Raw genomic sequence first — 24436 nt, 5'->3', positions numbered from 1 at the left:
GCCTGCCAGAGGGATTTGTGAAAGCTTTGAGAGAAAGCACACACACCTGGAACCGACTGTTGACTCAGATCTGATGTTCACTGGGAAGCCTGCCACGTTCAAAGCTTTATCCAGTTAGTTTTGACAGTTTCATGGGTTAAATAGTTTTACTGAACTGTAGAGAAGGCATTCTTTTGTGTTTTGGATGCTGGCAAATAACTACCTTGAGCAACACACCAACCGGAAAGTGTCGTTAGCTCTTCATGTGGGGAAAAGTGATAACATGGATGGTAATGCCACAGCTGAAGCAAGTTGTGGGCCCCTGCCTGTCACCCCTTGGCCATAGGCTGATGGCAGCCACAGAGATGCTTTCTGAGCTGGATGCATGCATCCCTCTGGCATGGGCATGTCAAGTGTCAGGAGAGCCTTTGAGGCTGCTGGGGTCTGGTCCCTGATGGGGAGTGGTCCAGCAACACTGTGCTGTTTTGCTGTTATGCCTCCAGGTACATAATAGGGAAGAAAGGAGAAACCAAGAAGAGACTAGAAACAGAGACTCGAACCTCAATCAGCATTCCCAAGCCTGGAGTGGAGGGAGAAATTGGTAAGTGTTCCTTCACTGGTTCTTCCACAGTTTGAGCAAGGAGGAGGAATAGGAGGTGTTTTCCTTCAACTCCTGCTTCTGGCCCTGACTCTCTTTATAGCCCTGGGAAAATCACCTCCCATTTCTCTTGAGCTTTTTTGCCTCGACTGTAAGCCTCTATAAAGCAGAGTTAAGAATCTTGAGGGGGGGGGGAAAATTCCCTTTTAAGCCTATGAAGACTCTCACTGAAGTCTTCTTAAATACAAATGACTGCCCTGTGAACCTTGGGCCTGACTGTGCTTTTTTGTTTTAATTATTCCCATATCCATTAATTATTAGGACTTGCAGTATACATCTAAAAAAAAGTGTTGTGTTGTCTGCTTAGACGTGAAAGAAACTTCATAACATTCTTTAATACAAGCAGTGTTTTGATGATGTTGCTGCCTCCCTGATGCTGTTAGTTGATCCTCAGAGTGAGAGCAGGCAATACTTGTACCGTATGTTCCTTCTCATCACTTACAGCAACTTAACAAGACAGGAGGTGTTGTTCACCGGGTTTCTGCCTAAGTGGGAATCCAGAGGGCTCTTGCTGTGTGGCGTAGAGTTACGTTCACGACAGGGCACGGAGGATTAGGTGACAGGGGACCCAGCTGTCGTACTGTGCAGGAATGTGGTGGCACTTCTCAGTAAGTGGGTCTTGACTTTTTCCTAAGAACTGTTAGGAAGGCTGAGAGATGTTGAAAACATGTAATAATAGGAAGCCAAGAAAATCTCACTCTTTGCAGTTCTTTCCTTTCAAGCTCAAGTGTGCTCTATTTGGTGCATACACAACCAACACAGGCCATCCTGATCTTCTGTAGATTTCCTTTTTCACTTTGACTAAGGAGGCTGCTTTTATGAAAACATGAAATACTGCTCTAGAAATCTGAAGAGTCGCTGAAGTGAGTGACTCTTCGCTATTGTTTTTTAGACACACACAGATGGCTTTCTTGTGAGCAGAGAGAGATTTTTGATGGCATCATCCTGCCTTTGTGGAAGGAAGTACTGCCGTGCCAGGCATTCTAAGTCAAGCAGAGAGCCTGGCAAGGTTTCTCCGTGCATGGCTGGGAGTTTTAATTCCTGTCACTTCAATGAGCTCGGGGATAACTGTAGAGAGCTGCTTTTGTGCAGGTTTTTCTAATCTATTCTTGGCAGCTCCTGGATGAAACATTCTTACCTTCACAAGATCCACCAATATCGAGTGGATAAGTATAATGCAAAATCACGATCCATTTATTTACTGTTTATTTTGCACAAGTGTCAGCAGTCTCGCTGAAGCATCGTGTGAACCAGACCGGTGTCATTTTGTTTCCCTGCAGTGATTACAGGACAGCAGCGCGGTGGTGTCATCTCGGCCCGGACACGCATCGATGTTCTTCTCGACAGCTTCCGTAAGAAGCAGCCCTTCACGCACTTCCTGTCCTTCGCTCTCAACCAGCCCGTCATCCAGGAGAAGTTCCTGCAATTCAAGGAGGAGGTGCTGGAGAAATGTTCACAGGTAGGAATCCATGCAGGAGCTCCAGCTGGAGAAAACCCCTTCAGCAGTGTCTCATTCACCGGGGGAGGCTTTTGCCCTTTACCTCAGAGGCCTTATTCTTTGCCTCCTTTCCTAGCAACGTATTTCTAACAGGCCTTTTGCTGAAGTTGGTGGCTCTGCTGTGAGTTTCTTGGGAAACCTTTTGGAATGCAGAACGGCTTAGTTAATTTGCAGTAAAATGTGTTGTTCTCCTTTGAGATTTTCCTAGGTGGGATGATATCCTGAAATTCAAACAAGGGTTGTTTCTTCTGGGGCTTTTTGATTTCAATAGGAAAGCTTCTGAATAACGCCACAGACCTTTATACATTTTATATGATTTCATGTAACTGTGAAACTAGGGAGCGACTCACAAGTTTGCTGCTGCTTCTATTTCACTTTTCTTTTGGTTACTGACAGTGAATGAGGATGGGTGTCAGGAAATGACTCGGTAGCACACACCATCCTGCTAATCTAATCACTTCCCTTCCTCCCCGTGAGAGCCGTGCTGACAGTCCCTCCTACTTGCCTTCAGATCTGAGAGCACCGAGAGCAGCAGGAAATAGCTATGCGTAATGAAAATAGGGATGGGATGAAGTGAAAGTAGAGCATTCCCCGTTGTATTTTAGTCTGCTTCTGCTTTGACAGAAATGGTATCTCAGTGCATAGGGCCAGCCTGGAAAGAGAGAATGGTGTTATTAAATTGCTGCGTCCTCTGAGTCTGCTCGGAGGACATCTCTAGGCAAGAAGAATGAGTTTCCCTTTGCAGCAGCTGAAGGTTAGATTGCATGCATGCAGCAGGGTTTGTGGGCTGGTATTTTTACTGTTACATCCGTTGCTCCTGCTTATGTCTTTCAAAGGGAAAAGCGTAACCTTCCTAATTGCACAGTTGAAGAAGTATGGTTTCCTGTGTGTTTATGCCTTGTGTGTGAATTACCTGATGTCTGGGGATGATTTTTCATGGTTGCTTGTACACTAATTGTCTCATCTCTAACAGCAGAGCTGGGCTGGCTTTGCGGTCTTGTTTCTCCAGGCAATTCTGATTTAAGTCCCTCTTCTCCACCCAGCTTCTTATTTCTCTGACATTTTAGGAGGTTTCTATCACTCAGATTTCCACCTAATGTCAAGTACAACTGGTATTGGCCGATAGATACAGGAGCTGGCAAGGAGTGCAGTGCTGCGAGCACCTATTCCTCAGTCTAGGAGGATATCACTGTCTCGATCTTCAGTCCTACAATCCAGCATTAACTACTCTTGTGTTAAACCTTCCATTTATTAAATAAAAGCCCTAAAGACGGGGAAATGGAAACAGCAGACTGAGGGCAAAACGAGCCAGCCCTTGAGCTGGTGTCAGTGGTCGCCTGGCTCCCCCTGTTGGTTGTTCCAGTCTTTGTGGGGGTCACTGAGTTAAGGGAGAGAGGCATCTTTTGGAGGAGCTGTTCATTTCAGCGTGGACTCTGGCAGTGTCTCTGCTCATGCCTTGGGCCCTGGACTAAGACCACTGTATTCAGCCTGGTGTTTTTCTTGCCCTATGTCCCTTGCCAAAGGGGCATATGGCTGCTACAGTTCTTTGCTTGATCTCCATATATATATATCAAATAAATTTGGCCCTGTGCTGCTTGCAGCCTTGAACCCTGCTTATCTGATCTTCTGCCTCTGGTTGTCTGCCAGCAGGTCTTGTCTCTCTTCCTGTGTAGAGCAAAACCTTGCTTGGTTCTGGCTTATTGGCTGCTCAGTATACAATCTGCAAATCTTTTCAGTGCAACATCTCTATGATGCAGCCTCTTCTATTCATTTGCAACTAATGCCATTATCCACACCCTCATCCTGTGTCTTTATTCCTGCCCCATGTAGGCCCCACCTGAGCTTGCTCCTTTCCTTGCAAAACATGCATTGTTCTTGCCTGCTGCCTTGGTTGCATCTGTGCAGCCCTCCATCATCCCAGCCTCTGCTGGTGATCTGCCTTGTTCTCCACACCTCTCCTAATCTACCCCTGTGGTATGATTGGTCTCCTGCTCACTCTTAACTATCAGTTTGCATCGTACCACTGCCTGCCATCCACTTGGAAATGTTTCCATAAATTTATCCTGGTGCTTTCCCAGCATTGTCAGTCACAGTCCAAAGGAGCTGTCTGGGAACATCTGCAAACCTTCCTGTGTCTGCATGTCCTCCATGGCTGCAGAAGCTCAGGTTTGGTCAGAGAAGTGCTGAGACCATTTGCTTGAGATGAAACTGACCTTGTCCTCTTTGACCTTCTGTTTCTTCTGCAGCCTCTTCCTGCTGTGTCTGGACAGCACAGCGTCATCAAAACCCTGCTCAGTGGTTAGGGAACCTGCAGGCTGGAACCACTGTCTGGAGCTTTGCTCAGAACCAGCACCCAGATATGACTCCTCCTCATTCCAGCAGCAGCACTCAAGGCATCCTCTCTGCGTTTTGCTGCTGCTGAGTCATCTGGGCACCTTTGGGAATCTCCCCAGGCAGTGGCAGCTGGGGCTGCCCTGCAATAGGGCTCTCCACGCAGTGTGGGTGCAGGGTGCCCTGATCTGGGAGTGCAGGGTTGTGCTGGCTCTGCTCAGTGCCCCAGGAGGCTTGAAATATACAAATCAGTCAGAGGCAGGTATTTGGAGGTTTGCATATGGATAGCCAAGGAATACACAGTGCTTTATTTTTCTTCACTTCCTTCTCCTGGTATTAGCAAAAAGACTCCTAGATATATTGCTGCCTGTTAGTTCAGGAGTATATTGCAGCCCTCTATGTCTCTCAATCACTCTGCAGCCGGTAATGCCACTCTAATACCACTTTATCTCACAGCGGGGTCTGCTAGAAAGCACATCAGTAATGAAAAACAGTAATTCAAAACTGTGCCTCACAGAGCAATAAGAGAGCTTATAGATTTGTCCAAAGCGACGGGATTTCTCAGGATACTTAGAGATGTCTGAATAGATTTCAGGGACACGAGTGTCGAGCTTCTCTTCCTGTTGCAATTTGCTGGTGCAAAGCATTGCAGCGTTAGGTAGACTCCGGTCTTGGATGAACCTCACTAATAGTGGCAAGGAAGGGGAAGCCCGTGGGGTGTGCATGTGAGGGTTTCTTCTGGCTGTTGAGCATTTGTGCGGGACTTTTCTCTCTGAAGCAGTTGGCATGACAACCATTCATTTATATTTTACAGCATAGGATTATGTTGGTGGGTATAAGCTTTCTAACTCGATTTTTTTTGTCCTCAAGACTTTCTGTGAGACAAACCTTGTGTTGAGGTACAGAGCACTTTGGGTGTCATTTGTGCTATGGAATTGGCAGGGCAGCCAGCTGGTGAAGTAGAGCTGAGGGGAGACTGTTTTGAGGCTGATTTAGTGTAGAGATAACGATGTGGCTCACCTGGCCTGGGACCTCAGTGGTGTGGTGCAGTGGGAACTCAGGCTGTCTGGGTGACCTTGGGAGTCTCCTAGCACAGCCGTGTTGGTGTTGGAGTGAGGAGGATTGAAGCATTTGTTACAGGTGAGTAAGGGAAGAGGTTTAGGTTCAGCAGTGAAATTGCTATGAAAAATCATGGTTGGGCTTTCAGAGCTGTGCAAATGCAGCATTTTCAGTCTTAACAGGCTGCAGATGTAGCATGGAAGAGAAATGGGATTTCTGTAATAAATGCCAACCTGTAAATATCAAACGTTGTTAATGAGGTATCACATCTCACAGTGGAAGGGACAGAAAATGGGAGGGGTTTTTCAGCCTGCAGTTCTTCAGTCAGTTCAGGAAATGCTGTTTTTCTGGCTCGCTCCTTTGTTTGTGGGTTGGGGTGGGAGAGGGCATGGAGCTGGCATGCAGTATCCTGCTATTAAGGGAAAAACAGAAAGCTGTCTGCAAATATTGGGAGCTCATAAGACAGCAGAAAGGATGCAGCCAGGGAGGAAGAGCTAAGCAGTGTGATCCTTTGCCTTGTCACGCAGAGGCTCTGCTTTGCTCTTTAGTTTCCATGCTAAAGTCTCTTAGATTTATAGGAACAATGTGCTCAGACTTCGCAAAGAGGTGAAGGCTCCTAATAAAACTCACTTTCATGTTCCATCCAAGGGAGGAGAGCAAAGGTAGAGGTCTAAGCAGTGAGAGGGGGATCTAATAATAAGGAAAAAAAAAAACAAAAAAACTAAGGAATTTTTAAAGGTACATGCATGGAAATGAGTTGTGTTTTGTGACCATGACAAGTCAGTGTCTGAGAGTGGCGTGAGCTAAAATGGGCAATCTCACACAGATGATGCATACAGGGAATGCTCTTCTTACCTCTCAGTGCATCCTTAGGTGGTTTGAGTGGTGAATTTTTGAGAGACACAGTAGGGTCTGTTTTATGTGTTTGTAGGGATTTGCTGGCAGATACAAACACACAGCTTTCATATTCCCCTGTCAAATACAGGGGATTTCCTGCTGCTTGTCCTCACCACTCTGGTGCTGTGCTTTCCATTCTGCTCATTGCTGTGCACGTGCTATAAAAAGTGCTCACCTTCCACAACCCAGGGAAGGAAACTGGTGCTGGAGGAGCTTGTCACCACAAGGCACTCGGGGAGTGTGCCTTGGAATCACGGAATCACCAAGATTGGGAGAGACCTCTAAGATCATCCCGTCCAATCACCCATCCAGCTGGACGTAGCATTTATGCACAGCATAATCTGGGACTGGAATAAGTGGTTTCAAGCACTTTTGCATTTCCTGAGCTGCACCCAACCTGGAAGGGCTGCTGAGACACCTGCAGAGGAATGTTGGTTGCTCCAGAGAGAGCTTCTTCAGATACAGCATCCCGCTCACACATGGGGGAGGTGGGATCTCCTGGCCCCTGAAAGAGCTGTGAGGGCTGTATATGGGATTTTTGGGAGCTGTCTGAAGCGCCAGGGGTAAACTGGGAGGCTTATGTGGGTCTTGACCTGTTTGCTCTATCCTGCTCTTCCCTGTTGGCTGTCTCAGCCGCGGCAGCACAGTGTGTGGAGGTGCCATGCCTGCATTTTGTCAGCTGTCAGCCCCCACTCAGGTGCTGGGAAAGGCTGCTTTTGGGGCAGGTCGATGTTTACATCACAAACTGTGCTGGGGCAGGTCAGTCCCTGTCCCAGAAAACAAGGGTAGGGGTTTTACTTTCTGACCTGTGAACTACTTTACTGTGCAGTCTTCGTCACTTGCCTGCACTGTGCATTAACATGGCAGTGTGTGAAAGGGAGCAAAAAGGCTTTAGCTGCCCTCTCTCTCTGGGAAGGAGCGAGATGGAGGCATCCACCTTTCCTGTCCTATGCTCAGGGTGTGCTTAACATAATTCTTCTGTGCTCGTTGCAGGCTGCTGCCTGGTGCTGAGGCGTGCAGCATCTTTTGCCACTTGCAGGATTTGGGGTCTCAGCCAGCAATAAAGCAATTAGCAAGGTGAAGGCAGGTACTACGTGCTCTGTCAGCTGGGGACGCTGAGTTTTCCTCATCTAGCCCAGCCTGTAAGTGCTGCTGTCAGCAAGGATATGGGTGCTGCCACAGCGTGAACAATGCCCAATGAGATGTGAAGCATTACACCAGCTGAGGGATGCAGTGTTTAAATGTCAGAGGGGTTTTATTTCAAACTCTGAAGCTCAGTTAGAAACTTCAAAGCTGTCATTTGCAGTCAATGGGCTTTTATTTTTGGACATATAAATGCTTCAGTGTTGTAGTGAGTGATGTTGGGTTCTTCTGGAGCTTAAAGTAGAGGTTCACCAATGTGCTGGTGGGAAGTGGCCACTAAGTGGAAATAATTGTTTTAATATGGCTGTGTTAACCATCCTCAAGGTATTTTTATGAATTTCCAAGAACAGAAGACCATGTTCCGTAAAGCTGAGCATAAGCTCTGCTCTACCTGGGAACAGTTCTTCCTCAGCAACAACACGTAGCTTTTCTTCTACAGGGAATTTAAACTTGATTCATCTCAGCAAACTATAGGGCACCTGGGAATGAGAAAAATGTAATTACCAGAGCTGGTATGGGCTGTGCTTGTGTTGTGAGGTGCAACCTGTGTTTAGACAGGATTTAGAGGCTATTTAGAGCTTGCCACTGCAGCTGGCTTCAGCTTTATTGCCCAGAGAACACGCTTCGCTCAAGTTCTAACTCTGCACTGACTTGTGCTGAGTCCATGGCTGGTGGCAGTCGCTGCTCTGACAGCTCTGGAGGTCTCTGAGCTGGAGCCTCAGAGCCTAAAAAGCCCTGATCTGCCTATGGACCTCACTGCAAAGGCAAGTGTGGTGCTGGGCTCTGCCCCACTCCCAAAGTCTTTCCCTCTTGTTTCAACTTAGGGATTCTAACAACTTTCCTAGCAATGCAGAGATGAGAAGCTTGATGCTGGTGGCTTGTTGCTTGTTCCCTGTTATGTGGATCCCTCTGATAGAGGTGTGTATGTGCCTGAGATGAGATGCTGTATTTGATTTGTAGGATCACGGGGTCAGCAGCAGCCTGTTCCAGAACCCTGCAAAGCTCCACCTGACTCTGGGGACACTGGTGCTGCTGAACGAACAGGAGATCCAGAGGGCGTGTGACCTCCTGCAGGAGTGCAAAGAGGACTTTGTGGAGTAAGTGTTGCAAAGGGATGCCAACATCAAGGGCAGGCGTGGGGGGGGAGGGGGGGGGGTAAGAAGCAAGCTGTCTTTGATGAGGAAGGGTGAGGAGAGCAGCCTGACCATGTATCTAAACTCCAGAAATTTAGGAGACTGAATGTTTTAAGTAGGAGCAGCAGAAATCACCAAGAAATCACAACCAAAAGAGCACAGCAGTACTCTTCAGCTCAGCCCCTCAGCATTCCCTACAGACCTGCTCCAGACATTTCTCACAACAGTCCCATTATTAGTGTGTGAGCAATTCCTCTCTGATGTCCCCTGCCTGCTGCATAGGGAGGGGTGAGCTCCAGCACCTTCCCACGTTGCCTGCAGTGGGCTCCAGCACACTGCTCCCTCCTGCCTCAGAGCAGATGCTGAGGTGTCCTTGACATGCATTTCTTTGTGCAGAGAGTGTGCAGAGAAGGCAGCATGAGCCATGTGAGTCATCACTCTGAACAGTTCAGCAATGCTCCAAGACCTGGGTTTTCTCACTGCCTGTTAACACGGAACTGCAGATATTACAGCTTGAACTGTAAATGTGGTTGAATGACACTGTAATCAGCTTATCTCTGTATGGCCTAGAAATTGGAGGTGGCCTGAGGGGCTGCCATACGTATTTATTTATTTTTGGAATGCCTTTGCACAGAGGGCATGGATTCCTTATTTGTATTTCCTTATATTGTACCTTGGTGTGTGGAGAGGTAGCCACGCTGTGCTTGCTTTAGGACACCTTTGGGAATCAATGCATGGCCAAAATTCTTACCTACTCTAAGAGGAAGGCTCCCTTTGTTTCAGCTACTGACTAGAAACACAGGCATATTTCCAATGGAAGGGGCTGCCCACGGTAGTTGAAGAGTGCGGCCCTTCTCAGGAGTGAGCTGAACTGAGACAGAGAAAATCTTGACTCTCCACTTCCTTTGGAGGAAGAGTCAACACTTGAATGTGTTGACAAGTTACTTCCCCTGCCATAGCCAAATAAACAGACATTTAAAATCAATTCAGGCTCCCTTCCACCCATATGATCCTTTGTTAGCATTCATTTACTTTTAGTAAATTCAGGCAATACTGTTTGAGAGCCGGTGTGCCCGTTTTGTACAGTTTTTGGTTACGTGGCCTCAAGTGTTTGTAGTCTTGTGCTGTTTTCCTCCCAGTAATCATCCTGGGAGAGGAAATCACGCTCCCCTGTTCCACCTGGAAATTGTTAATGGGAATTAACAGGCTGCACAAAAGCATGCAAGGTTAGAGCAAAGTCACGCTCCCGCTTAACTTGTGGTCATTACTTCTGCCTGCCCTGCACTGCCCACAAGACCTCAGCAGTGAATAAAGCAGAGCTCTTGCTGCAGCACGTGGCTCCTGTGATGTGCTGCTAGAGAACAAGAAGGTGGTATGTTTGGGAGCAGATAGGCTCATGGTGTGCTGCTCGGTGTGGGAGTCCATATTATATCCTGCACGCATTTTAGGTTTCACGTTCCTGCCAGAGTAGCTGGTGATGGTTTTTTAAAGCAGTTCTATTTACTTCCAGTGTTGGTAAGCGGATGTTGAAATGTTCTTAAAACTGAATTCTGCATCAAGTGCTTTTGCCAATGAAAATCAATGAACTGGAGGCTTTGTGTCACTATCACTCTCTTTGTGGGGAAAGCAGCAGCTCCTCTGGAATGAGGAGTTACAACATTTGACTGCCGATAGCTTTTGCAAGAAGTAAATAGAGATTTCTGCTTTGAGATGGCCTGTGATTACGGACAAGTTGACTTACTGTATGTCTGAAACAGTGGATGTATGAATTCAGATTTCAGTGTTTTTATGGTATTTTTTGATATGATGAGACAATAGCAGCTGTAGCTTTTTGAGCTTTAGAACTTATGTGGGAGGGATGCTACACATTGCATTGCTAAAGCAGGTGTGACGTTTGGCTTTTTTCTTCCATTTTAGCCAAATTACGGGAGGCAAACCCCTGAGTGTGGAGGTGGCCGGGGTGGAGTACATGAACGATGACCCTGCCATGATGGATGTCCTTTATGCCAAAGTCCACATGAAGGATGGCTCGGACAAGTGAGTTCCTCTTACCCCTTTCCCTCAGCCCCCAGCGTGCAGGCAGCACTGAGCAGCAGCAGGAGAACCCTCGGCAGTCCAAAGTCAGCGGGTGCTGCTCACGATCCTTGGGCCAGCAGTCAGGAAGATTAAGTCATTCTCACTTCTTAAACCAGTTAAGGCAGTGATGTGTTTGCTCTTTGAATCAGCCAGTGGTGGCACGGTGAAAGATGTCATTTGTTTCTGTAGCAGTCTGTCGGAGTGAGTAATGGCGTCGTGGCTCAGGCAGTGATGAGATAGGCAAGGAGGTGCTCCCCAGGTAACTTAAAACACAGGACAACTTGGCCTCTGCTGCTTGTTTTCCAATGGACAGACCAGGTGAATCTGAGCAGCCTGATTTACTCTGCAGCATTTCGTTATTCTTAAAAGCCAGTTGCACCAGGAAGTCCTTAGAAAACTGCAACGTGGGCACAGCAGTTTGTTTCTTGTGTCTTTGAGTAGCCTCACGCTGGGTGTGAAACACCTGTCTTCTGACCTCTGGTCTGAAATGTCAAAGCCAGGTTGGTGCGTTTGTGCCATTTGCTGCTCTGACGTTGCTTCAGCTGAAGGCTCTGCCACAGCCCTGTCCAGGATGCAGTGGTGGCTGGACAGCCTTCCCCCATCTCATTTTTGACAAGAGCATCACCAACAGCAGCATAATCACCAACAGCAGCATAACAAAAAAAAAAAGTGCTTTTTTTCAAAGCACTTTGAAAAAAAAGTGCTTTTTCAAAGACTGGGGAAGTGCAAGAGCCATCATCTTCCCGAACTGTTCATGTGAGATGGGTGGGAAGGAGGCAGGGGAGCAGCCAGGAGAGCATTAGCCTTCTCTTTTTGAGTGTTGACCTTCTCTTTTTTAGCTTGATCTTTTTCCAGCAGTGCTGCCCTTGCTGAAGGACAGCAGGAGCTAGCAGGGGGTGAACAGAGCAGCTGAGGTGCCAGTAGGAACCTGATCAAGGAGGAAGGGATGTGTTCTAGCATCTCCTTTCCCCAGGGGCCCTATGCTTGATGCCCTGGGGAAAAGCACACTTTAGTTGCTCTGTTGAAGTAAGAGATCGGATGTGAGATAAGAAAATGGGTGGGGAAATGAAAGTGTAACAATTGCTGAGAGGTGATAGGAGCCCAAATCTTTTCCCTTTCTTAGCTCTTCCACTTTGAAGTCTGTCCTGCACTGACAGAGGTGAGATAAAGCAGAGGGGGAGGGCGGAGAACCAGGGCAATCTATTTTAGCTAAGGGGAGGAAGTGAGGGACAAGCACTCAGAAAGATGAAGCAGATGTGGGATGACCCAAGTGTGCTTCAGTTGGGGTTGTAGAAATCACTATGTATCAGCTCACTAAACTGAGCTATGGGCCCCTTTTCTTCTGAGTCACTGGATCATCCCTTAGGTGTGGTGCTTGCAAGTCTGCTTCCACTTCTGTGTATGTCTGCGACCAAAGAGGAATCCTGTAGAACCTATGTGGTGCGGCATGTAATATGGGACAAGAGTGTCTGCCTGTGTTTGGGAACTGCTTGGATTGCTGAGGACTGACCTTGTGACTTGCCTCAGGTGCCAGCCCTGCCCGTTCTGCTGAGGAGCCTCTTAGCCATAGTGCTGGAACCAAATGCCAATAGGCTGGCAGAGCTGCCTCTGGCTGGGGAGAGAAATGAGACCTTCCAATCTACCTGCCATTGCAACTGGAGGCATGTTTCCCAAGAAAGGGGCTTGCTGCTGAGGTGGTGCCTCCTCTGTCCTTCACAGAGGTCCCTAGCTGAGATTTTGGCATAGCCTGGACCTTGTGATTTGCATGGCAACTGGAGGCTGCCAGGCTTCTGTTCTGCAACGCTGTTTGTTGCTTTTGCTTAGGAATAGGTTCAGAGAGGGCCACGTGATTGTACCATTTTCTCCTCAGCCAGGCAGGCTTTGCCCTCACCTGTGAATTGATTCATCTCTCCCAGCAGAATGAATTGGCACTTGTCTCTCTTGCCTGCTGAAACCTGCCGCTTTTTGCTCAGGGACATGAGCAAAGCAGGTTGGGAGCAGTTTCTCAACTGCAAGGCCAACGCTGGAGGAGCGTAGCAGCCATGTGCTGTGCCACACTGTGCTGTGCTGGCTCAGGCTGCTGCAGCCTGTGAGAGGTGTGTGCCTTCCTGCCTCCTGCAAGATGTCCTGCTGGCTCTGTGTGGCTCCTGGAGTGGCTGGGGGTGGAGTTCCTTCCTGATCTTTGGATGATCTTGATCAGCTTAAGCCATAAAGCAGGAGATTTGATTTACCCGACTTAGCTTGCATAACTGCAGACAGCATTAGGGGCTGGCAAGCCCTTCTGCACATAGAATGGCTCAGACTGAGAGAGAGATCATGCTCTGATGCCTCCCGCACGGCAAATAATTTCCATTATAATTCATTCTAATTTGCTTTATTTCCTTGATTAACTTTATAATGCAATAAAGCCCCATTTTCACTTGAGCTATTCTCTGTTAATTTGTTTTAGTATTGTCCGTAATGATATTCATTTAATCTTTATCATTGCTAATTTTAAAAATCACTGATGTAAAGCCAGAAAATAGCAGAAAACCATGACAGTCGGAAGCTGGAGAGTCTAGAAATTGCTGCGTGGCTGCCGGCTGCCCACCGGGGGTGAGACACGATGGGGTGGGCAGAGGAGTTGGCAGCCAGAGCGTGGCCACCTCAAGCCCTGGGGGCAGCCTCTGCCTCTCCCAGCTGCAGCCTGCTGCTCTGCAGAGCTGTGGGCCCTGCGCCAAGCAGGTCCCATGGGGGAGGAAATGCCTGAACACCCGTAGGGACCGTAGGTTTGGGCATTGGCAGCAAACTCTTTGCTATGCTAAATCCTCCCTGCTTTGTGGATTGTGTGCAGCACAAGCCTTGCAAATGGAGGAAGGACAGAGGGAGCTTTGTGAAACAGACAGAACTTTTTACAAGATAACCGAATTCTGATAGCTCCGTTAACTTCTCATGCTCTCTTTTCCGAGTGAATGCAGAGACCTCATTTCACACATGCTGCCCTTCCTGGCAGAAGAGTGAAACACTGACAGTGCAGGAATTTCTCATTGGCTTACTTTGCTTTGTTCTTTCTCCTTTTGCCTTCCCAGGCTGCAGGTGATTGCTGATCAGCTGGTGGAAAGGTTCGTGGCCTCTGGTCTGATGCTTAGGGAATGGGATAGGGTGAAACTTCACGCTACTGTCATGAACACGCTCTTCAGGAAAGACCCAAGTGGTGGTGAGTATTCTTGTTCTTTACTGGTAAATGCATCGAATCGTTAGAGTTGGAAGGGACCCTGAAAGACCATCTGGCCCAACTGGCCTGCAGTGAACAGCAGTACCCACAGCTCCATCGGGAGCTCTAAGCCTCATCCAGCCTGATCCTGCATGTCTGTAGGGGCACCGCCTCTCTGGGCAGCCTGTTCCGGTGCCTCACCACCTTTATCATAAAACACTTTTTCCTTATATCCGATCTAAATCTCCCCTCTTTCAATTAGAAGCCATTCCCTCACATCCATTGAACACAGTAGCACTGAACAGGAGGTGTTTTGGTCAGTAACTGTTGACTTTTACACTTTTTATGTTGGGTTGTTGGTTTTATTTTTAAATAATTTTCATGCTTATTTTCATCTTAATCTTATTTTAATGCCTTGAAGATTGTATGGGGGATGTTGCTAAATAAAACCCAAGAAAAACTGAAAGAGCAGCCAGCAGAGCTGGAGGAGGCAGGCATGCTTTGGGTATTTTCTGGGTCCTTTCTAAGGTTCTTCCTTACAATTTCAGACCCACTCTTGGCCAGCAGCACTCAGAAGGATCTGGACCAGCCTCTGAGTCGCTGCAAGGACATTAAACCTGAAGTTGCCCTTTGGGGAGGGGGAGAAGGGGGATGCTGGCAGTAGCATCCAGTCTGTGTGCTGAACTGCCCTATCAGGCATGTGAGGCATTCAGAGACAATGAGGAGAGCTTTACCCAGGCGGCCATAGAAATCACTTTATATTTGATACGGGATCTGAATAGTATTGTTGGTTGTGAGCGGGGCCTCATAGTTAATGCTGGAGATGTAGAAGAAATATTTAATGTATTCAGTGAGTGTGGCAAAGGTCCCTTGGAAAGAACAGATCATGTGCTTTGGGATTATATAAACTCCAGACATCCTCTGGGGAGATGGATCTGAGATGGAGACATTTGGCAGTCACTGTAGGCTCAGATTGCTGTTCTCCATGTCTTAGTGGGTGGCTGCTTCCCTGCCTCACATACACACACGTTGATGGTATGTGGGGATGCTCCCCACAGCAGGCACAGCAGGTGCCCTCCAGAAGCACCCCAACAACAGCTGTGTGCAGGGTCTTTCCTCCAGGTGTTGCAGGTGATCCTGGTGGAAGCACTGATCCCGTAGTCAGCACGGTTATCTTTAAGATCAAAGTGGTGGTGTTTTTGCATGAAGAGCTGTGCAAGGATGGTTTATTAGCTGGCAGCTGACTTTGGGGAGGGGAGGAGTGGGGTATGAAGTACAGCACACACAGTTCTCCCATCTGAAGCTCATTCTGGTGGTGGCTTTTGTCTTTCCAGCTGAAGAGCGAAGCAGCACAGTGACTGGTAAATCATCCTTCAAGGAGCGGGAGTCATTTAATGGGCGAAACATCCTCAAGGTCAGTATAAAACAATTAGAGAAATGGAGCCAGTTGCTGATATTAGATAGCCAGAAGAGGTTGAAGCACTTCTTTAAAACTACTTTTGCCTTTGGCTTATGGGATCTCCCGGAGAGGGGGATCTGTTTAGAAAATAAACAATCTAGATCACTTCTAATTGAGAGCACTACGGTATTTAACAGAAGCGTTCTCAAAGCTGGTGAGCTCAGATCAGGAGTACATCACACGAATGCTAAGTGGGTGTTGCTGTTGTTGTTCACTTTGCTCGTGTTTTACCCTGGAGACTTAGGCTCATGTTGGTTTGCAGCCCACCAGAAAAGCAGACTTTGTTGCTCTTGTTTCACTCACTCATGCTTGTTTTTATGCCGCTAAAACTGCCATTTCACACGCTCTTTTGGTTTGTTAAATCTCTGCTGCTGGTTTGCATGGTTCTGCTCTAGCAAATCGGTGGATATTGGGGGTCAAGTTGGCTTTGGTATTGACGGAGGACAGGAAGCAAGATACCACAGGCTGCAGAGATGGCAATGCTGGGCTGATGTGTGGTGCTCACACCCCGTGAGTGTCCAGGAAGAAAAGACGAGCCCAGAGAAGGAAAACAGTGCTGGGTTGTAAGCCATTTTAAATCCTCATTGTGTGAGCTGATTTGTTATGATAAGAAGGAGGCAGGAGAATGCATGAATACATGTATTCACATCATGAAATGATAGGTGTTCTGACCACAAATTGGCAGCAAAGAGACATGAGCAAGGATGCAGGTGGGATGTGAGATGGACAGCTTGAAAGGACTGTGGGACATCAGGACAGAAGAGGTCTGTTTTGTGTTTGCAGTTCTGCTGTTCCGTGCATTAGGTGCTGGCTGCAAGGGATGTGCAGACAGAGAGTGGAGCTGATTGATCTCCTCTGTGCAGAGGACAAACAAAGGGACAAAATTAGGTTAATCTCTCGCGGGCTGTGTGAGCACAGTGTCATGACTCAGCACTGCCACGTGCGGAGCGCTTGCTGTGAGACCGCAGGGCTGTGTGGCAGAGCAGGCCACTGATGGATTTGGCCCCTTTTTCAGCTTCCAGCACCTGAGCAGGCTCCAGAGAGGGCAGGTAGCAGCCACAAGTGCCTGAAGGGACTCAGCTTCCAGGGAGTGTCTGCTTTTCACCTTGCCCATCAGTCCTTTTTGCCTTTGCTGATCTTGTCCTCAGACTTCAGCTGCCCTTCTTCCTTAATGCTCCTCATCTGAAAACATGCACAGTTTGGAAGGCATTATGCTGCTCCCTCAACTGTTTGCAACACTCATGGGTTGTATCATGAGGCTGTGGGTCTCATGGTGCACAGTGCTTAGAAATGCCCCAGCCCTACCTCAAATACCTTTTTTTTTTTTTTTAATTTGGCTCTGAAGTTGGAGCCGAGCTGCTTTTAAAACCCCTAATTGATTCTGTACCGATGTAGCCCAAAGAGCTGCTGACTGTTTGGACTGTTGATAATTACTTCAAAGCATACGTTCCTGCAAGAAATATCATCCTTCTCCCCCACCTCCACTACATTTCCTAACCTACTCACTTCGTATTTCCCTTTGGTCTCCCACGTGCCTGCAGCAGAGTGCCCGCTGGCATTAATTAATTACATGAGTCATAAATAGCTGCAGGCTTCTTACCCGAGGAGCCCAGCCCCAGCCAGCCGCCAGTGTGCTCCAGCATGACCTTGCAGAACTGCACCACGTCCTCTTTTATATACATTATTTATCTGCTGCTCAATGAGGTTGCCCTCTTGCGAAGCAGCTGCATTAGCTCCTGCAGCAGGATCTAAACGAAGGGCATTGTTGAGCATGGTGTCAAATCATCACGGTGGGCCTCCTCCTTGCACAGCTGTGGCTTTGCCAGGCACTGGCTTGGCTTAACAGAGGGCAGGACCTGCAGGTAATGGTGCACTGCAAGGTAAGGACGGCCTGGTTCCGCAGCTCCCTGGGGCCGCAGCTGATGCCTGTGTGCAGGTGCACTGGCAGCAGTGTTTGCCGATAGGCTGCCTGCACTACTCTGGGCTCCAGCTGGTATTTTGCTTTTGGCAGAACTCATCAGAATTTTATTGAATAATCCTTTGTTCTCCCCATTCCGCAGAGTTAAACATACACTCCTGTTTGTGCTAATAAATGGTTGTGCAGACCGGTGCCTTCCCACACTGCTCAGAAAATAGATCCTGTAGGATGAGCTACGTTGAGGAGTTTAAATTACTTCTGTCTTGAAGAATATCTGTACAAAAGGTTCCCTGGTTTGCTTGGTGCAGAGAGCCCAGGGGAAGCATGTGAATGATTTGTGCCTCCCATGAAGGCGCGAGATGCTTTGGCTTTGTACTTGTCTCGCTGAGTCCCAAGGAACAGGGCTGCTTTATGAGGCACTTCATGCGGAGCGGTACGTATTACTTCCAGGGTGGTGGTGTGCCAGCTCCTCGCACGTCCAAGTCACGGACCACAATTCTGCTCCAGCATCTCCCATGTGAGCACGGTCAGGCTGGGCGCAGCAGGGAGATGCCAGCTTGGCAGCCCCTTCGTGCTGCCTCCTCGTCCCCTGCCCTGCAGGGTGGCTGTGTGCCCAGTGTCGCAGCTGGCGCAGCGCTGGCACTGAGGAAGCTGGGGCAGCTGTGCGCATCTCCGGATCCAGGGCTTGGCTGCCTTCAGGCTTTTATTTATTATTTACTTGGTCGTTTATTTATTTCCCTCCGTGAAAATGCAAAGGCTGTGGTGAATAAATAGAAATGCAAAGGAACGTGAACGTACAGCCAAAATGTTCCAGGATCCTTCTGAAAAGCTCGCAGTAGGAAGAGAGCCATCTGAACTCACAGTGTTAGAACTGAAGGATTGTAACTTGAGGTTAGGGATGTAAAAGGGTGGCCTGTGCTGTGTTTGGACCAGAGGTAAGCACGTTTTGAGCAAGGAAAGGGGTGAACCTTGCTTTAATAGCTTGTGAGATCATGGACTGAGAGAGCAGCCCTGCAGGTGCCGTGGAACAAAGCTTGGGAGGACACTGAGCTGAAGTGCCAGACCCAGAGCTGGGTCTGTCAGTACAGGGGCAAGCGCTGCTGGGACAGACAGGGCATGACCCAACGGGGCTCCAGAATATAAGGGCATTAAGTTATGGGGCCATGTCCCCTGTCACTCGGTATTTTTCTTGAGTGAAAGACCAGTGTTGGTGGGTTGCATGCAGACCTGGTGGCGTTCTCTGTTGCTACTTTTGTCTTGCTGGGCAAAGTAGTGCAGCAGCTGTGTTATTGTGGCAGTTCAGTTTAAGACGTTTGATGCAGCACCACGTGAAAGCAAAATCTTGGCCTGGAAGCCCTCCATGTACCCTGAAAATACCCTAAGCCCAGCAAGCTGTTAAGCAGAGCAACATCTGCCCCTGTGCAGTCACTGCTGCCAGTTTCCCCTCTGGTCTGAGGAGTGCTGCATTTGTTCTGGCACCCTGACTGTGTCTGCAGCTTTCCTTTGGGAGTTAGAGGAGATGGACTCTTTTGCTGTCACAGCTTTTAAATCAAAAAAGACCCATGTTAGGCTGCCTAGTGTGCAGAAAGGATCTGGTGGTCCTCGGTGTAGTGATGAGAGTAGGTACCCAGCACAGCCAGGAGAACTGGAGCAAGTGTGTGCTCTGCAGAGGAGAGATCTCTGCCTTCAATTCTGGTGGTGCTGCTATCGAGAGAGAGAGAGAGACAGGTGGTCAATGTGTGCATGACTGGGGGGGGGAAAAGGAGATGGAGTTGGGTCACTGTGAAGACAGTCACCTACAAATGGTTTGTATTTAGTGCAGAGAAGAACAAAGAGCACGTTGATGAGTGAAAGAGGGCAGCTCATTGCAGAGAGGCTCTGGCCCTTCTGCTGGTTAATCCTCCTGGTCTGCCTGACTTAATGGGCTGGCTCTGTGGCCAGGCTCCTCCTCTCAGTGACTGAATGGATCTGGGAGGTCACATTGGTGGGTCCTTGTCCTGTTGTTCCCATGTGCCTTGCAATCCTCCTGGCATCACTGCAGGAAAACCAAAGCCTGGATCCTACAGCACCTGCAGCAGCTGTTTGTGATAGGGAGTGCTGAGTGCCAAAGGGGTGAGGCTGCTCTGCAGAGATGCAGGGGTTGGTCGTTAATTCCTTAAACCAGTTGTACTGTGAATCCCTCACACTGGAAATTAGCATAGCCTTTAATGTGCTGGGGTGTTTTATTCCTGTCAGAAAGATGCGAGAGGATGCAGTAACCTCCAAATGTCCCACTTGTGTTTGTTTCTTAGTTTGCAGAATGCCTTTCACCATAGCAACTAGGGCTTGCTTTCCTCAAATGCATGCATTTTCATGGATTTGCAGCAAGGAGGGGAAACGACCCAAAACCTTGTGCTAAAGCAAAGGCTTTGCAGTGTGACAGAAGCATTGCTGGGTTCTGCTCATGCCAGAGGAGCCAGACAGTCTCTGCTGAACAAAGCCTGGATCTGGCCCCAGATAGCTCTACTGGGAAGAAGGAAGGAGGCTACGTGAAGGCCTGCCCTGTTTCCCATGCAGATGGAACCCAGCAATGAGCTCCTGCCTCAGGGATGTACAGGACAGTGGGGCCATGACCTCCCTTGGCCTTTTCTGAGCTTGTTGATTTACGATCGCCATGTAAGATAGATGCAAAACACCCATGGAATGGCATTTGCTTACGTACCAAAAGCTCCGTGGCATTTACTGTGGCTCAGCAAAATAAAAACATAAATAGGAAACCACCCATCACGCATGCCAAGAACACCCTGAATTTTGTGCGTCGCTCACTCTGACATGAGTGCTGCTTTTCCAGGTAGAAGTGGTGTATGTGTGACTGCTGTACAAGGGGCAGCACGGGTGATTTAAGCAGGAGGGCTTCTCCTTTGTCACGGCTGATTCGTGTCTTGCACTGGGCTCGCACTAACCCGGGGTGCCACTCACTTGTCTAATTTCAGGTCTTGTGTTGCTTTGCTGCAGAGCAAGAGAATATAAATGACTGGACGAGTCAGGCTGAATGCTAATGGTAAGGGTGTTAGTGCTTTGCTTCTAGCACAGACTCGCTGCGCTCCCCCAAGATGGGCTGCCAGGGCTTCTGTGAGCGTCTTGCCTTCCTCCTGAAGTCTGGATGCTTTCTTCTTCATAAGGGAAAAGAGGCTTGGGGTATCCAAGCAATGTAAAGAGCCACAGGAAGGGAGCCCTGGCCGATGTCAGCAGGAGGTGGGAGCTCTGTGGAGAGACGTCGCTGTGGATGGGTGCTGCCTACCTGCTTCTGGTGCTCGTCTTGTGTTGCTGCTGGCGAGCTTCCAGGCACAATTAAACCTCTGGCAGATAGTCATTGGCATAGTGGTGTCCGCAATGAATAACGCAGGAATCAGATGTTTCTTTCTTGGCACCAAGCTGTCTCAGAAAACATATTTTGAAAGTGAAAATAGAAGAGGAAAAAATCCATTAATTGAACAAGCTTCCCAGATCTTGACAGGTTGCCCAGCTGGGTTTCATCCTCTGTGAGCCTACAGGGGATTGGGTTTGTCTGGGGGACTCATGGAGCTGTGATTCGGGCCTCTGCTGGAAGGGTTTGCTGCACTTGTTGGGGTGAAGGAGGAGGAGCTTCAGGGCAGCTTGTGCAGGTGGAGGCTGTTGTGCTGGCCAGCAGAGCTTTTAGCAGAAGTGCATGAAACCAGACATGCTGACCCCACAGGTCCCTGTTCTACCAGCAGTTTCCCAGCACTGGGTTGTGTCTGTGAGCGGGAAGCAGCCGTGACAGAGGAGGAGCTCCTGCAGACAGAGGGTTTGTTGGAGTCTGATGATTCCACTTGGTCTTTAACGTTTCTAACCCAGCCAAGGACAGCAGGGCACCTGGCTTTTCTTGCCTGTGGGCCCCAGGCAGATGACAGCGTGCACATCACTCACCTGCAGGGCTGATTCACCATGGATGGTTTTGTGCTGCTGAGCCATTCTGCCCCTGCCCTAGGGCACTGCTTCCCAGCCTGGAGCTCCAGCAAAGCCAGCTCTTCCTTGCAGAGCAGGTGCGTGTGTGCACCTCTGCATGTTTTCCTGTGGTAATGCTGCTCTTTGCTGGGAGTTTTTAATTGCAAGGCATTGTGGTGAATTTTTGTTCCCTTGGCATTTCTGAGCTCTCAGCAGGGCAGCGTGGGCTCATTATCAGTTCAGGATAGGTCATTTTTGGCTGACTGCTGAAGGCAACGTAAGGTTTTACAGCGATCAGTAACCCCGATGGCAGCGCAGAACCCAGGCCAGGCTGCGTGAGCACAAGTAAGAGATTATGTGGAGGAAGTTTTAAGTACCTTGGCCTCCCTCCCATCACCTGGGCTCCTTCTGTCCTCCCACTGCCTCCTCGGGCAGGCCCATTAATACTTCTCACTCTTGTTGAGCCCATGACAGGTGATGTGAAGGCATGAGCTTGCATTGGCAGCTCCGCTCTCTGTCAGTGGAGCCGAAGCGTGCTGCAGCCATCCTAGAGCTGGGCAGTGCCATGATTTATTGCTGCTGTTCCTGGGTTTGCACACAAAGGTGCTGCTGCTCTCCAGGAGGGCTGCTTGACAAACGCCCAGATGCATAGTTCATCCAGGAATCCTCCTTGGCATTTATTTCCCCAGTGCTTTCGTTGTATCTGCTTCACAAGGGGGCAAACATGCAGAAATAGCCCTCCTGGTTTTGATGTGCCGCTCTGACTTTGCTGACGAGTTGCTGTGGCTGGGGGCTGATGTTGGGAGGAGCATCTTTGGCTGATGACTGCAATTGCAGTTTGATGCGTGAGTATTTCCCTGCTGTGCAGGCTCAGCACATCTTCAGTGCCTTCCTGCTGAGGTGCAGGGCTCGAGGTTAAATGTTAGCAGTGTGCTCTCCTTGTTGAGCTCTAATTCAGTTTGGGAAGGCAGAGGGTACTTAGCTGAGTGATGCTATTCCCTCAAGGGGCATTAGGAGCTGGCATGGCGTGTGCGGGGTCAGCTGCAAATCGAGCTTTCCCTCCATCGGGCTTGTTTTCATTTATTAATAAATCCCTCATCCCACCCCCTTATTTATTCCTCAGGCAGCGAGGATGTAAATCCGTTGGTGTGTTTGGATTTAGGGCATTGCCTTGTTGCTGCTGAGCATGGCGTCCTGCTCCAGCCAGATGCCATGGCTTGCAGCAGCCCTGCGAGTGACCAGCATCTGGTTCCCATGCATCCGCACCTCATCCTCTCCGTAACCCTCTGGAAAGGGAAACTGCCAACCTCCAGGGCTCTCCTTTTCCAGAAGAAAAGGCAAAACACAAAGTGCTTTTCCATTTCATTGGCCTCCCCACAAGCAGAGCGCTTCTGTGGTGGGAGATATAAATATCTTTCTTGGCTCTGCTTGGCTTCTCCCCAGGATAAATAGATGTGGAAGCAGAAAGTGGAGGCTGAGCCCTTTAGAGCCATCCTTTGGGCTGACTGTGGGCTGGCTGCTTGTTGCAGAGGCACAGAGCCCTTGAGGAGATGCTCCAGGGCTTCTTTCTCAGTTGCACACGGTGGATCTGGGCTGTGCGGTGCCGTGACTCTGATACTCATGCGTGGCATCCAGTTGCCTACGGGTGTGGAGGAGCATCGATGAAGAGCTGGCTTGAAAGGAGAGCAGGAAAAAAACAGGGCTGAGGCTGTCCTTTAAATCTTGTAGTGCATTTGCTCTCAGAAAGTACAGCTGCATTACCAAAAATCAATAGTCCTAGCAGTGTTCTCCCTGGGAAACACACACGCTCAGACACGCGGGAGGTGGTAGCGCTTAAAAAAGGCCATGGGAATACCAAGTGCTTCGGTACAAAGGCTTCACTTCTAGCAGTGTGCAGATGGGGGAGCCTGGCCCCAGCTGCTGCCTTATGGGGCTCTCCCATGGCCTCCCCCACCCGGCGGGGGCTGCCTCCATGGTTGCATGGGGGGATACCATCCCTCATTGCTCTGCCCCAGCAAGAAGGAGACCAACCTCTTCCCCAGCATCTCTTATTCATGAGGTGTTTAATCCTAAATCCTACCCAGGCTGTTGGGAACGTAATTAATCTTTAATTGCATTCATCTTTAATTGCATCAGATGGAGTTGGTGTGGTGGCAGCCATTCCTCTTCCCATCCTCCACACCCCTCAGAGAAACCCTTCTGGGACAGCCTTGTATCAGTGGGGCCCTGGGGAAGCGGCGATGGGCAATGGAGAGCCACGGGGTGCTTCTTCCATGCCGGCTGTTGGGGTTTTGGCCATGAGGTGATGGAGGAATTGGCTCTGCAGGGCAGTGCTTTTAATTCATGGGTGCGTTTTCTGTATCCTCATGGGATGGAGCAGGAGCGGCACGTTGCTCTCAAAGGCTCTGCCTTCCCAGCAGTGTTGCTGAGCTTCCCTGTGAGAACCTGATGTCATTTTTGGCTGGCTTTGTGGATGGGATGAATGGGCTGGGGCACATCCCCGGCACGGTTCATGCCTGAGCCCACTGCCAGGCCCTGCCAAACAAAGGAGAATTGTTGAGCAGAGCAGGGGCAGTGCTGGGATGGTCCCTGCTGCCCCTGGTCAGGGCCGAGCCGTGTCCATAAGCCCTGCGACCTGGGCCAGGAGCAAGCACCCTGCCCTCAGTGCGTGTGCCATCACTGTGCTGGGATGGGGGGAGCGGGCTTGGCAAGCAGCACGCAGCCCTACAGCAGGAGCAGCTGCAGGCTGAGCTGCCGTTGTCATTCCTGAAAGGCTTTTTCTCCTCTCGTGCAGCTCTTTGAGAACTTCTCGTTCGGTGAGGTGCGGCTGGACGCGGTGCTGCTGTCCCAGCGCTACTCCTCGGATGCCTCCGGGTACTACGGCACGGCGGGTCGGCTGCTGCTGCACTGACCCAGGGACGGCGGCGGGGCCCCTGCGGGCTGTTGTCACACCAGCGACCAACAGCGGCCGCACGCGAATCGGGGTCACCTCGTGCCTTGTATTGTAGCCGTACTGCGGGGGGGAGCCTGGGGATTACGGGGAGGATGTGAGATCCTCCCGCACCATTCGGCTGCAGCGAGGGCCCGTCTCCAGCAGCGTGCCCGCCTGCTGTCGGCCTGTGAATAAAGAAGTTCCGTTCACGGGCA

At 49.4% G+C, this 24436-nt stretch overlaps 1 protein-coding gene across 18 annotated transcripts in view; it reads left to right on the top strand.

The window, feature by feature from the left end:
• Positions 1–24436, top strand: part of ASCC1 (activating signal cointegrator 1 complex subunit 1) — a 27247-nt gene extending 2811 nt beyond the window's left edge. For 14 of the 18 annotated variants that reach the window (XM_085554140.1, XM_085554148.1, XM_085554141.1 and 11 more), the window contains 7 exons: positions 483–580; positions 1918–2096; positions 8526–8662; positions 10616–10735; positions 13843–13970; positions 15302–15381; positions 24084–24436. In XM_085554140.1, the coding sequence (XP_085410266.1) occupies positions 483–580; positions 1918–2096; positions 8526–8662; positions 10616–10735; positions 13843–13970; positions 15302–15381; positions 24084–24200 (859 nt within the window). In that variant the 3' untranslated portion in view covers positions 24201–24436. Of the gene's footprint in view, positions 1–482; positions 581–1105; positions 1246–1917; positions 2097–2616; positions 2890–8525; positions 8663–10615; positions 10736–13842; positions 13971–15301; positions 15382–20316; positions 20385–20505; positions 20697–24083 lie in introns of those variants that run through there. The other 4 variants (XM_085554139.1, XM_015866424.3, XM_085554154.1 and 1 more) reach the window with 4 other exon arrangements.

Source organism: Coturnix japonica, chromosome 8 (assembly GCF_054131305.1).
Source record: "Coturnix japonica strain WE chromosome 8, WE-NBRP24, whole genome shotgun sequence".
Classification (NCBI taxonomy): Eukaryota; Metazoa; Chordata; class Aves; order Galliformes; family Phasianidae; genus Coturnix; species Coturnix japonica.
Note: the sequence above shows the minus strand (reverse complement) of the source record. Positions and strands in the feature narration are given on the sequence as shown.